General features: G+C 39.8%; 1 protein-coding gene across 5 annotated transcripts in view; it reads left to right on the plus strand.

Moving 5' to 3' along the window:
• Window positions 1-15,266, plus strand: part of LOC126297526 (mitogen-activated protein kinase kinase kinase 1-like) — a 159,097-nt gene that overhangs the window by 18,408 nt on the left and 125,423 nt on the right. For 4 of the 5 annotated variants that reach the window (XM_049988431.1, XM_049988432.1, XM_049988434.1 and 1 more), the window contains exons 3-4: window positions 5,357-5,416; window positions 5,821-5,922. In XM_049988431.1, the coding sequence (XP_049844388.1) occupies window positions 5,357-5,416; window positions 5,821-5,922 (162 nt within the window). The remainder of the gene's footprint in view (window positions 1-5,356; window positions 5,417-5,820; window positions 5,923-15,266) is intronic. The other variant, XM_049988433.1, reaches the window with a different exon arrangement.

Here is a 15,266-nt window from a genome sequence, read left to right on the forward strand (position 1 = left end):
GCCTTCGCTTGGCCAGTTCAGCGCCGGCGACCTTGTATGGGTACGGGGATATGGCAGGCGGCCAAAATGGAGCCCTGGCCGCATCTTACGACACCGTGTCCGATGCCTGTATGAAATCCAGACGGACACGGGTGTTGCAGTGCATCACTCGGACAAGTTTCGGCCTCGGGAGCAGGCAACGCCTGTTCTGGATGCCGCTACACCGCCTTTGGCTCTACCTGACACTCAGGATCTTGGCATCTCTCATTACTCACAACGTAGCCCTCTCACCGTCGTCTCGGTGCCAGCACAAGAACGGACGCCACCAGGAGACGTGCCCATGCATGAACCAGATGACCATCATCTGTCGGAGCAACTCTACTTGCCTCCTTCTCCTACGGATGCCGACACATTGCCCATGTCTCCTGTTATATCAACCGGACTTGCCGCAACAGGCAGATTGGTGCACGGGCCCCCAGCAGATTCGACCCCTACGTCTCCTGTCATCTCGACCTGTTATAATCGGGGACAATTCCGTCCGTACGGAAAGCCACCTCCTCGAGACTTCATGGCCAGTCAAACAACGCCTATGGACGTTAGCCATCTACAGGCCACCTCCATCAAGACCAGTGCAAAAGTTTCAAGAGGGGAAAAGTGTTGTGACGTGCCAGTCATTCAAATTGCTGCTGTGTGCCAGCCATGCAGCAGCCGCGCCACCTAAGCGGCCAGCCGGCCAGTGTCCGCTAGACTTGGGACTCGGTGCAGATTTGACTGTTACTGTGTACACATGCTTTACATGGTCTACTCGCTCTGTGACTTACATGTATTGTGTCGTCTTTTGAAATATAAGTGTTCAACTTGACATTGTAACAGTTTCTAGAAATGGGTTTTTGAGTTTCAAGAGATCAGATCCAAGACAGTCAGTGGGATCGTGCTCTAAAATCATATCTCTAACCAGGGAAGCAGCATACGATTGCTTGCACTTGGGCAGCCAGTTTCCCTCCAGTCATATTTTGTTGGCTTCTCCAACTAAACTATAAAATTTGAATATGAAACCATATACCAAGAAATCCCATTTTATTCTGAGAAACATACGGTGCAAGAAATAAATATGAAAACCAGTAACTAACCTTATAATCCATAATAGACAGATTAATAATCATCGGTCTTGTGTTCTCCATGTCAAAAAGAAAAGTAATCAATTCCTATCTTCTCGCAAAACAAGTCAATTCTCATTGGCTCCTGTGTACTATCACCTGACTAGCTGTGAACAACATAATTCACTGTCAGCACAATAGAAGAGCCATGGTACACCCTAACTACACTTAAGCCTGTGGAGAATTTTGTCCTGGGGTAACTGAGGCACATATTTCCATCATTGGGATTTCCCACATTGGCTTCCAACATGTCTGATGGAGCAGGAGAGACATGAGCAATGATATATGCCCCTGATTTTATGAAGAGTCTTCACAAATCTCCAAAGATCTGAAGCCAGAGTATTATGAAAATACTTCATTGTGTCTAGTATCACAAAAATACTTCAGTGTCTGGTCATAAATGAGCTGGGATGATGAGCAATAATTCCCATCCCTTTTTTGACAATATTCCATTTGTAATTCCACTTCTACAAGATTCTATATAGCGAATTAAATTTTTTGTTGTCAGCTTATTCCAACTTTAAGGTTTCTGTTGTCTTCAATAATCCTGTCTCTTCCCACTGTCCAGCTACAGTGTTCATTAGAGCAGTGATGATCAGTATTGTAATGTTCCTCCATTTGATTCCACAAAAGACATTTGACATCTTTGTGTTTGCATCCATTTTTGTGTACAAATGTGTGACAGCCAGCATAAATAATGGTGATCATTCTCAACAATGAATGGTCTGCTATATAAATACGGTCAGAATTTAAGATTTCCCAAAACTGCAAAGCACTCTGTCTCTTTCAGAGAGAAATTCTTCTAAGACATGAAGAATACTCTGGAGGCATCTTCCACTGTTTACAATAGAACGGCATCTACCATGTAGCCTCTACGATTAGTGTGTAGTTCTGTCTCTGAATTCTCATCCAAAAGTGCCCAAACTGATGAAGTTCTAAGCTCCTTCTTGAGGATACAGATATTCCCATGCTGTAAGAATAATGGCTATCTATTGCATTGGGAATCTGTTATGGCTCCTACTCTTTCTGGATCAGGATGGACCCCATTTTCATTTTAAAATGTTCTTGACTATTTAGCCATGTAACATCATCCAGGTGGTGCAGTACTTTGATTTTTCCAATATATAAATGGTAGCATAGATCTCAGAATCTGCAAGACATCTGAACTCACTGTGCAAAATCATCAGACTCACAATGCAGATAGAAGACGACAACCAACTTATTTTCGTGGATATGGTAGTCAAGTGAAGACCAGATGATGCACAAGGAAACAGCAATTACTATAAACCAGTACATGCAGATTTTTACTTAAATGCTTCAAGCTGCTGTGCTCTTTTACAGTGAGAAGGCATCCTCAATACAATAGTGCACAAGGCTCGTGAAATCTCTGACCAAGAGAGCACATACAGGCAGCTTTCTGAAAGTGCGCTTACATCCACCACTGCCAGACCAACTGTGCTATGAAACCAAAAAAGTTTAGGCTACATCTTGCACAGCAAGAAGATAAACCTATTGTGACAGCATTTATCCTCTCATTAGGAACACACTCCCAAAAATTGGAATAATTCTCCAGAAACGTAATATCAGTTTTTTTTTCCACCCAACACAAAGGCCTTGTTGGAGGCTACTAAGGCTGTCTCCCGGCCTGGGACAAGATGGGCCAGCAACCCGCACAGCAGGCTGCGCGAGCCAGAGCCTAAGTCCGGCTCAAGGTCACGCTATGCCTAGCGTGTAACCATATGCTAACAGCGTATATAAATGAATTAAAAAAAAAAATGCGAGAGGTAAGGAAAGGAGATAAGGATTTTTTACTGTCTGTAATAGAACATACAGTTGCCAGTGATCTTTATTTTACAATAGTTGTTCCCTACTTTAGCCCATATAAAAAGATACTCGCCTGCATTCAGCTTCTTCTTTCTTCTTGTGGACAAAGTCTGGCACCAAAGTACCACAGGGAACTTTAGCGAGTAGACCTGTACTCTCAGCTATACTCCATGTCTTCCAAGCCAAGATGTTTGCACCAGGGAATGCTTCAAGGCCACAATAATCTGCATGGTTCCCCCATGCAACAACCGAGGTCAGCCATGTACTGCCTCCAAACACAGCAGAAACATCACACATGAATTTCACTCGTAGTCCATGCAAAACATTTGGAACACCCATAAGCCGTTGCTTATTAAATTGTCCAGCCAAGTCAATTTCTATTGCTCTCAATGACTTATACTCAGGATCACTGCGCCACCAGCGCCGACGATATCCGTGTCGCAAAGGCATTGCAGAGGCACGTTAACACACAGTGAACATAGCAGGCCAACACCCAGAGCTAAGCTTCCGCACTCCGCGTCATTCACAGAGCGAATAACGCTTCGTGCTGCAGCACAGCTGACGTGCTGCAGACCAGAAGCATGACGCTTATCGCTCCCCTTCCACTGAGCCACAGGCGCTCCTGAGCCATTATCTGCTACGTCATGCGCAGACGGAGGCATTATAGCCCGGCCGGGCCCCAGTAACACTAGAAGGCCCAGCCTGGGGCAAGACGATGTCTAAATCTCTGTTATGTGTGTTTGGCTGTCTACAAGAAGTGGTCACCAAAAATTCCTCCGTCTGCGCGTGATGTCGCAGGTAAGGGCTTGGGAGCACCTGTGGTTCAGTGGAGGAGCACAGTTGTTAACCAGTTTAGATATCTTTGAACTAATAGAGGCCATCAGTTGTTATAAAAGCTGTCTCTTGTGAATAGCCAGTATGTACATCTATTTTGGAGGAAAGCTTTGACCCATCAGTAATTGACCCAGAAATACCATGAACCATCTTCCTTCTCCACAAGGATCACAGAGTAGAACCAAGGATGCTCTGAGAGTTGAATATTGTTTCACATCGTCACATTTCACTGTGAATTATGTATCATATATGAGGAGGAGATCCCCTTTGTTGTTAAAGTGTTTAAAACTGGGTTGTCTGGTCTGGGTTGGCTCCACTCTCAACCTGAATGGGACTGAAAAGTGATGGAAAACAACCAGCAGTTGCTGATATACTTCAGTGAAGCTGGATATGCATACGACTGTTGTTTTTGTATCGATTAGTTCACATTGCAGATCATAGGCAGAATGTGCTGTTTGTGTTCAGGCTCTTGTGCATGAAGGCAATTGCTTTTGCAATGCTTTATTGGAACTGTGGCAATGTCAATGTCTGAGATACCTGTTGCCATCAAATATGTCACATAGAATCTGGAAGCAAGTTCTAATTACAAGAACAGTGTTGTCACCAAGTAATATCATTTGACACTGAAAGCACAGTTGTTGAATTGTTTGCCTCAGCAGGGTGTGCTCCTATTTATACATAAATAAAATGTTGTAGCAAATTCTCAGAATCTTCTAGAAAACATAAATGTTAAATGATAAATAAATGAAGCAGGTGGGATTGAACCAGTGACCAGCATATTACCAAGCAGTAGCTATAACGACTACACCATGGCAGATGCTGTACAGAGTGTGCCAATACTATTTGCTTTTAACCACATGCATGTGACACCACCTTTAAGAAGAACATATTACACCTTTTTGTCAAATAACACTTACAGAAAAGAGTGGTTTGATACAGTCATTAAACATTGGACTCACATTTTGAAACAGACAGCATAAAATATGTGTATTTGCACTATTTCCATTACTTTTGAATTACCGAGTGCATTAAGAAAAACAAGAGTACAATGAAATAAAAAACATTTAGTTCTGATGGAGTGAGCGAGATGGATTATATTGTGTATCAGGGGATAGATCATCACTCACCAAGTAGAAGAGTTACTGAGTAGTGCAAAGGCATAAAGAATTGGTGAAAATTGATGCTCTTTTTGAGGGGGGGGGGGGGGGGAGAAGGGGGTGAGCTGTTTTTTTTTTTTTTTCTAGCAAAGCTGCTGTCTGATTGGCCAGTTATCAAATTCACATCACTTCTGGATGCCTAGCTTTAAAGATGGACTTCATTTGAAAGAGGAGTTATTTTCCATGTTTTCTGTATGCCTGTCCGATGCTCAGCACCTTGTATACTAATTTTAAAATATATTGCTTTTGCAAGTCATGAACAGCCAAAGAATACATTATCCTTTCATCAGTAAAATGCCTGAATGTGTTCCATTGTTGACTGGATTTCAGTGGAAATTGATTCTAATTTAATTAGTATAGCAGTTATATGTTACAGATTGTACCAGACACTGTTTTTCATCATAGGTGGCAAAGCATGTCTTGCAAAGAGTGAAGCCTGCCCCAGAAACACTGCCATGTGTTGATGTAAGTGAAACATGTTGTATTATTTACAGAATTAAAACTGATTATAAAACTGTGTTCTCATAGCTTGAAATACTTCTGTTAGGAGAAAGAAACGAGAGGCTTTAGTGTTGTCAAAGAACTTTGTGTATTGTGCCTCTTTTGAACAAAGCATGTTGTCAGTTCTTTTTTAAATTATTTAGTTAATTTTAATTATCCAGTTATGTAACACCCGAGGAAGTTACTGCATTCAGGCATACAGAGTAGTGTCAGAGTGACAGATTACATTTTGTTTCTGTGTGTCTAGAAGAGAAAAGTTATTTTGTGTGAAAGATGTAGTTATCTCAGATAAGTTTTAAAAAAGCATTTCTGACAAGAAATATGTTTTTTTCTATTGATGTTAATTTTCCGTGTAACGTTGGTTTCAGGCCCCAGGCCCTACAGCAGCACAACTAAAGCACTGCCAAACACCAACTGCAAGGTGCCGACAGAGTCATCTGCACCGGCTGTCTCCTAGTCTTCCAGCACTGGTCTGTGATTACAACCCATGTGTTGTTTAACTTTTTCTAAGAATTGTTAAAATGGATAAATAAAGTAACATAACCCACCAATATTTTTCACTGTGTGCATCAGTTGAGTATGGTTCCAGTATCTGATTATATTGCAAATAAATTAGCCGTTCATGTGTTTTATTCCCTGGATTATGGAGTTATCAATACTTATTGTCATATACGAGGTATGTCCACAAAGTAAGTTCCGTTTGGTTATATAAAACAAACATGTACAGATACAGAAAAAATATTTATTGTACAAAAATCTACAACTGTTAAACTACTTTTCTACATAGCTTCTGAAATTTTGTAGGCACTTGTCATACAGTGGCACAAGTTTTTGTAAGCCTTCTTCATAGAAGGTTGCCGACTGTGTATACAACCATTCAGTAACATGTTCTTTCAGCTCGTCGTCATCGTTGAAGTGTTGACCCCCAAGGACAGATTTTAGGTGTAAGAAGAGATGAAAGTTGCTAGGAGCAAGGTCCAGGCTGTATGGAGGATGATCAAATGCTTCCCAGTGGAATTCCTGTAAGAGTTGCTTGGTCACTTTTGCCGTGTGAGGTCGGGAATTATCGTGAAAAAAAATCTTTTGATAGTAATCCTCGGTGCTTGTTCTGTATTGCGCAGCCCAATTTCTTAATGGTCTGACAGTAACCATGTACATTGATTGTTTGGCCTCATGGTAAGAAATCAATCAGCAAAATGCCTTTTCTGTCCCAAAAAACGTTGCACATGACTTTTTGAAGTGTCAAGATTTGCTTAGGCTTAACCTTCGTTGGGGATGAAATGTGCCTCCATTCCATTGATTGCCATTTTGTTTCGGGGGCATTGTTTGATACCCAGCTTTCATCCCCCATGACTATTCAAGAAAGAAAACCATGGCCTTCTTCATTGTAGTGTATCAAAAACTGAAGTGTACTGACCATCCGTAGTTTATTGTGTTGTTCAGTAATAATTTTTGGTATCCAACATGAGCACAGATGGGTGTCCACTTCCTTCTTCTTCATGCACATGATCATGTCATTCATTGAACAGTCTGACCCATCTTCTAACCATTGAATCACTCATAGCATTTTGTTCGTAAACCTCACAGATTTGCCAATGAATTTACTTTGGTTTAACTTTCTTTGCATTTAGAAAATGAATCACAGATCTGATTTCACACATGGCGGCATTTTCAATTACAGCTGACATTATAAAGAATCACTACAAAGCACATGTTGGCAGCAGCAATCTGAAAATGGCATACGTCTTCTCCTTGAGTCAGAGTAACTGCCACACATGCTCAGAACTGCAATTGTAGTGCTGCCGTGGATAGAAATAGAAACAGAACTTACTTCGTGGATGACCCTCGTATATGTGGTTTTAGCGTAATTTTGGCTGCAAAAATAAAATTAAAATGAAAATAAACCCACCATCAGAGTCAAACCTGGCGTACCAAATGCTACCTTCATTCCTCCCCAGAGATGCTATGGCATCGTACAAAGTTTAACTCATGGCCATGGCTGGAATATCCACGCTCCCATTGATGTGTAGTATGCAAGATAAATTTTGCGAAATCTTGCACAGATGTTTGTTAGCAGACCCTTGTCACTACTTGGCATTGCTACACTTTTGAAACAGTATTAATAAAGAAAAATCTCTAATGTGTAAAAGAGGCTAGCACCTTTGGACCACAACATTCGGTTTGTGTTGTAAGTATCCTCTCCAATTAAGTTCAGTCGCACTAACAAAAACCAACCCATCTAGCCAATGGGCTTGTGGAAATTCCCCAAGACACTGACTCTTTCATCACATTTCCATGGCACAGCTGCCTATTGGGCCAAAAAAAACTATGTTCTCATAGCATTTCGTTTCCTATATATAGCCCGCTGAAAACCCTGTTTCTGTGTAATTGTGTCTATATTTAACTCATAGAAAGTTTTTTTAAAGTGTGTATCTCCTACAAAAATAATCTAAAAATTGTGAAATTTAGTTATATTCTCGCTCACAGTAGTACCTGCCCATAAAATCCTATTAGATAACAGCTCTTCCAAACACTTATCACTTGAGGCTGAGAAATAGTATTTTACACACTTTTCAGTAACAAATGAAATTATTCTTAAATAGCAGAAGAAAGATTTATAGAAAAAAATTAACATAACATAAAGGAGCAATGAGTAGTTGTGTGGTTTTCACAGAGATCACTTACATGCATCTCAGCAGTTACTATTGGTTGAAAATCAGTGTTTGGTATATATTTCTATATTACACAGTGCCTAAGTTCAAATCGTGTGACTTTATTAAGTAAATTATGGTGGTATAGAAAGAAGGTAAGACATTTTGTAAAGTAGACCTTGTGTTAAGTCTGGTCTACAACACGAAAGATACCAAAGGCAAATGAAAACAGTGTAGTTATAAGATATTATATGGTTGCTTCTAGAATGAGCCCATTTGTGAAAATGAGCAGCCGTTGAAATGTTAAATCTGAAGCATTAATAAATCTCAGTTTGATAGAAAAAGCAAAAGAAGTCAGTAATGTCTATAATACTGCTAAATTAAGAAACCATGCAGTTATATGCAGAGGTACATTTTCAGATACAAAGACTAAAAATTAGAGTTAAACCGGGTAAAGGCAGATATTGCATAGTCTGCTTTAAATTACTTGGCACCTGACATTTAAGATCTAAAGTTGCAGCATTGTTACATCAAGTACTTTCTGCAGGCAGTCACCAAAGTGCATCACTCTCTCCAGCAATAGAAATTCACATATGATGTAATATCTCTATAGTGTCCCTCAGTATGTCAAAAAACTGTTTGTAATTTAAATTTTAATTAAGGCAAGAGTTCCATTACTTTTTTCAAACATATTAAGTTTTCCTGGTTCTAAACAGCTTAAGACTTACCATGTCATAACTCAAGAACTATTGCTCTCATAGCAGTACTTTTTTATTTTATTTTGTTTATTTTTTATTTTATTATTTTATTTTGTATATTTACTTTTTTATTTCTAAAATACCTTGATCTGCAATGAGTTTCTAAAATTTTCATTTTGCATTTAGTTTCCTATTATAACCCTCTGAAAACCGTGTTTTACACACATTGAAATAATATCTGAGTGTCTGCACAAAAAGAAATATATTTAAAATACAGTCTAACTTATGGCGATGATGGGAGCTGGCTGAACAATATTCCTTAGTCTCACAACATGAATGAGAAATGACTGAAATAAATTTTCAAATGCAACATTTAATGGAGGGTTCATTTTCCTCTTTTCCTGAAAAAGAGTGAAGTTTTATGGCCCTCTTCTTGAAGCATCTCTTCTTCCCAGGTGTCACCAATTTAGATTACTTAGATGATTCTTCCTTCACGAAGTTCTCATTGCAAATTGGTGTCAAAATGATCGTTCACTGATTTCTAGAGTCACTACTTCACCACTTTATCCATAGGAACAAGAGGCACTCCTACATCCCTCTCTGTCTCAAAATATTCCATCGAGGAACACGTGAATTATTGTGACTGACTGCGGATAATCTTGCCACATCTGACACTTTTTGTAAGTTTCCTAGGAGTGTGCAGCTGTTTTCTACGCCTCTTTTGACCATTTTCATCACACGTTGTAAGGTGTGCAAAGCTAAAAGTCTCCCAAATCTAGTACTCCACTGTCTCACTAACGACAGGCTGGTGTGATGCTTTAGACAGTGCAACAGAAGTGGGAACACAGTGAGAACTGACAGTGCTAGGTTCCCATTCGTAGATGTGCAGTAGTTGTGTATCGCAAAACTAAATAAGCAACAAAACAAATTCGTATTGTTGCTTTTATTTCTGAAGTGCTGTGATTCTAAATTCAAAGATATTATTAAGGGAAATGTGTAAATACCTGGAAACAAACAACCTCAAAAGGATTTAAAACTATCAAAATAAATTACTGTACCAAAACTCAAAATAATGTAAGCAATAGATCACTAGAGCTTAAAATTCTGAAATCGTCACATGTAACACACAATCATTGAAAAAGCATATTAAATAATTGTATTAAATTATGTAAAAATGCCATGCCAAATTTAATCAAAGTTACAACCACACCCAGGCAGTCATCCAAATGTGGACACCGTTGCTGTAAACACATTAGTCAAGAAATGAGTGTTATCAGTATGAGAAAAAAATAGTGAATATCATTTAACAAGCACTGCCAAATATCCTGTGTAACTTTCAGCAAACTGAATAGTGAGCAGGTGACTCCCCACACTGTCTCCCAGCTACGTCACAAGGAGCACCTACAGGCTGTTTCACAAGATGATACTGGCCTTTTAACTCAGTGCCAATGTAGTGTACAGACACTTCCAGGCAGTGTGTGTGTTTTTCCCCCTTATAAATGGGTTGACACTGTATGGAGTACAGGATGTGATTGCCTTCTTGCAAATCACAAAATTATAGAGAGGATTCGTTTAGAGAGAACTGATATACCTCAAGTAACTGTGTCGCCAGTCAATTATATATTAATTCACTCTATCAGAATCTCTTGTTTGCTTTCAGGTTTCTTTCAGTAAAACCTCATTTTATCCAGTATCTTGTGCAAAACATCTTTCTACCAAGGAAAGCGAATTTTTTGTATTACAGCAACAAGCAGTATCTATAATGTTGGCATTATTTCTTAATTAAAATAAATGTCCTCTATAATTTGTTCAATTAACAATTAATCAAACCTATCTATAACAATGAGTTTTTGGGCACAGTTCTTAGCTTTATTCCTTGGTGTTCCAACAAACCATGTAGTTTATTTTGACATTCCTTTATGAGCATCCTATTGTAGCAAAGTTGACTTTTGTATAGATAGTGCAGCTTTTTGATAGGAACTTGCAGTGTTACCTAAAACTTCCTCTTGTGCTATGTTTTTAATGTGGCCAATAATCACGTCAGAAATGACCAAACTCTCTACTCTGTAAATAATCTCTCTTTGTGTAAAGCACACTTATCTTATGATGTAGTAAGCTCATGCACCACATTACGTCGCTAAATGTATGAGTAGAAAGGTATTAGTAACTAATATAACTAACTCAAGAAACATGCATAACCGCGCTGCCCTGGTAGACAAGAAACAGGAAACTGATTCAAAGTTTATCCCACAAGTGGCTCATGTCACACAGCCAGTGAACCAGCTGCAAAAACAGGGTGTGCAGTACCAGTGAACAATTAGCCTGTGTGTGTGCTTTCGTGCAGTTTAAGCATATGCTGCTTTCAGTGCCCTGCCTTACGCCTTTTTCACAGTCATACCCATGGCTGAAAGCAAGGGGAAACTACAGCCGTAATTTTTCCTGAGGGCATGCAGCTTCACTGTATGGTTAAATGATGATGGCTTCCTCTTGGGTAAAACATTCCGGAGGTAAAATAGTCCCCCATTCGGATCTCCGGGAGGGGACTACTCAGGAGGACGTCGTTATCAGGAGAAAGAAAACTGGCATTCTACGGATCGGAGCATGGAATGTCAGATCCCTTAATCGGGCAGGTAGGTTAGAAAATTTAAAAAGGGAAATGGATAGGTTAAAGTTAGATATAGTGGGAATTAGTGAAGTTCACTGGCAGGAGGAACAAGACTTTTGGTCAGGCAAATACAGGGTTATAAATACAAAGCCAAATAGGGGTAATGCAGGAGTCAGTTTAATAATGAATAAAAAAAATAGGAGTGCGGGTAAGCAAATACAAACAGCATAGTGAAGGCATTATTGTAGCCAAGATAGACAAGAAGCCCACGCCTACTACAGTAGTACAAGTTTATATGCCAACTAGCTCTGCAGATGACGAAGAAATTGAAGAAATGTGTGATGAAATAAAAGAAATCATTCATATAGTGAAGGGAGATGAAAATTTAATAGCCATGGGTGACTGGAATTCGGTACTAGGAAAAGGGAGAGAAGGAAATGTAGTAGGTTAATAGGGATTGGGGCTAAGAAATGAAAGAGGAAGCCGCCTGATAGAATTTTGCACAGAGCATAACTTAATCATAGCTAAAACTTGGTTCAAGAATCATAAAAGAAGGTTGTATACATGGAAGAAGCCTGGAGATACTGACAGTTTTCAGATAGATTATATAATGGTAAGACAGAGATTTAGGAACCAGGTTTTAAATTGTAGGACATTTCCAGGGGCAGATGTGGACTCTGACCACAAGCTATTGGTTATGAACTGTAGATTAAAACTGAAGAAACTGCAAAAAGGTGGGAATTTAAGGAGATGGGACCTGGATAAGTGACTAAATCAGAGGTTGTACAGAGTTTCAGGGAGAGCATAAGGGAACAATTGACAGGAATGGGATAAAGAAATACAGTAGAAGAGGAATGGGCAGCTTTGAGAGATGAAGTAGTGAAGGCAGCAGAGGATCTAGTAGGTAAAAAGATGAGAGCTAGTAGAAATCCTTGGGTAACAGAAGAAATATTGAATTTAATTGATGAAAGTAGAAAATGTAAAAATGCAGTAAATGAAGCAGGCAAAAAGGAATACAAACGTCTCAAAAATGAGATCGACAGGAAGTGCAAAATGGCTAAGCGGGGATGGCTAGAGGACAAATGTAAGGATGTAGGAACTTATCTCACTAGGGGTTAGATAGATACTGCCTACAGGAAAATTAAAGAGACCTTTGGAGAAAAGAGAACCACTAGTATGAATATCAAGAGCTCAGATGGAAACCCAGTTCTAAGCAAAGAAGGGAAAGCAGAAAGGTGGAAGGAGTGTATATAAGGTCTATACAAGGGCAATGTAATTGAAGACAATATTATGGAAATGGAAGAGGATGTAGATGAAGATGAAATGGGAGATACGATACTGCGTGAAGAGTTTGACAGAGCACTGAAAGACCTGAGTCGAAACAAGGCCCCGGGAGTAGACAACATTCCATTAGAACTACTGACGGCCTTGGGAGAGCCAGTCCTGACAAAACTCTACCATCTGGTGAGCAAGGCGTATGAGACAGGCGAAATACCCTCAGACTTCAAGAAGAATATAATAATTCCAATCCCAAAGAAAGCAGGTGCTGTGAGATGTGATAATTACTGAACTATCAGTTTAATAAGTCACGGATGCAAAATACTAACGCGAATTCTTTACAGATGAATGGAAAAACTAGTAGAAGCCGACCTCGGGGAAGATCAGGTTGGATTCCTTCGAAATATTGGAACATGTGAGGCAATACTTACCCTACGACTTATCTTAAAAGCTAAATTAAGGAAAGGCAAACCTACGTTTCTAGCGTTTTTTTAGACTTGGAGAAAGCTTTTGACAATGTTGACTGGAATACTCTTTCAAATTCCGAAGGTGGCAGAGGTAAAATACAGGGAGCGAAAGGCTATTTACAATTTGTACAGAAACCAGATGGCAGTAATAAAGAGTCTAGGGACATGAAAGGGAAGCAGTGGTTGAGAAGGGAGTGAGACAGGGTTGTAGTCTCCCCAATGTTATTCAATCTGTATACTGAGCAAGCAGTGAAGGAAACAAAAGAAAAATTAAGAGTAGGTATTAAAATCCATGGAGAAGAAATAAAAACTTTGAGGTTCGCCGGTGACATTGTAATTCTGTCAGAGACAGCAAAGGACTTGGAAGAGCAGTTGAACGGAATGGACAGTGTCATAAAAGGAGGGTATAAGATGAACATCAACAAAAGCAAAACGAGGGTAATGGAATGTAGTCGAATTAAGTCTTGTGATGCCGAGGGAATTAGATTAGGAAATGTGACACTTAAAGTAGTAAAGGAGTTTTGCTATTTGGGGAGCAAAATAACTGATGATGGTCGAAGTAGAGAGGATATCAAATGTAGACTGGCAATGGCAAGGAAAGCGTTTCTGAAGAAGAGAAATTTGTTAAAATCGAGTATAGATTTTAGTGTCAGGAAGTTGTTTCTGAAAGTATTTGTATGGAGTATAGCCATGTATGGAAGTGAAACATGGACGATAACTGGTTTGGACAAGAAGAGAATAGAAGCTTTTGAAATGTGGTGCTACAGAAGAATGCTGAAGATTAGATGGGTAGATCATATAACTAATGGTAGTATTGGAGGGCAGCGCGGAGGGTAAAAATTGTAGAGGGAGACCAAGAGATGAATACACTAAACAGATTCAGAAGGATGTAGGTTGCAGAAGGTACTGGGAGATGAAGAAGCTTGCACAGAATAGAGTAGCATAGAGAGCTGCATCAAACCAGTCTCAGGACTGAAGACCACAACAACAACAATAACAACAACAACTCACTGGTTCTAGCCACAAAATCACCTCCATATGACATTGGTGCTGTGCTGGCACATAGAAATGATGATAGTACCGAACAACCCAATGCTTGTGCTTTAAAAATGCTGATGCTAAACCAGAAGAACTACTCTCAAATGAGGAAAGATACATTAGCAATTGTGTTAACATTTAAGAAGTTCCATGTACTCCTATTTGGGACAAAGTTCACATTAATCAGGGACGATAAACTGCTTTCGTCATTAAGGCATTATTAAGGTCAGACTCCAGTCTTATAGAGTGAACAGCACAATGCCTCCAATGTTGGGCATTTCCCTAAGCTCTTACACTCATACAATTAAGTATGCTTGAACACACCAATGGAAATGCTATATTGTGCCTTCCCGGAGGCATAGACCTGGCCTTTGACCCGCAGGAAGTCTTATGTTTCCACATACATGTTGAAAAGAGACAGACCTTGAAAGAATTTTCCGTAGAAGCAGCTTGAATCATTGCAGACATACACCAGAACTTGATCCTGTGATAAGTCTACATCTACATCTACATCCACATCCATACTCCGCAAGCCACCTGACGGTGTGTGGCGGAGGGTACCCTGAGTACCTCTATCGGTTCTCCCTTCTATTCCAGTCTCGTATTGTACGTGGAAAGAAGGATTGTCGGTATGCTTCTGTGTGGGCTCTAATCTCTCTGATTTTATCCTCATGGTCTCTTCGCGAGATATACGTAGGAGGGAGCAATATACTGCTTATATATAAGTCATTTGCTACATGCTCCACAGGTGGCCCATATGCATTTTCAAGAACAAAAATCCAAACCTTGTCTCACATCTACCCCTGTCTAGCAGTCATTAATGATGTCCTAATAATAGACACAGAGGAAGGTATGCACAGTGTTGTCATCCTGGCCATATTAAGACCACGGGTTCCACGATTACTTTTGTTGTGGGCACTTGGGAATGTCATGGGTGAAAGCCCTTGTGAGATAACATGATTACTGGCACCAAAATCTTTTGTCTCCTGGTCCACAGCCATGCCAACCTTGGAAAGGCATCTGTCTGAACTTTGTAGGCACATTTGTTGGCTGTATATGGCTGCCATTGGGGGATTC

Source organism: Schistocerca gregaria, chromosome X (genome assembly GCF_023897955.1).
Source record: "Schistocerca gregaria isolate iqSchGreg1 chromosome X, iqSchGreg1.2, whole genome shotgun sequence".
In the NCBI taxonomy this organism is placed as follows: domain Eukaryota; kingdom Metazoa; phylum Arthropoda; class Insecta; order Orthoptera; family Acrididae; genus Schistocerca; species Schistocerca gregaria.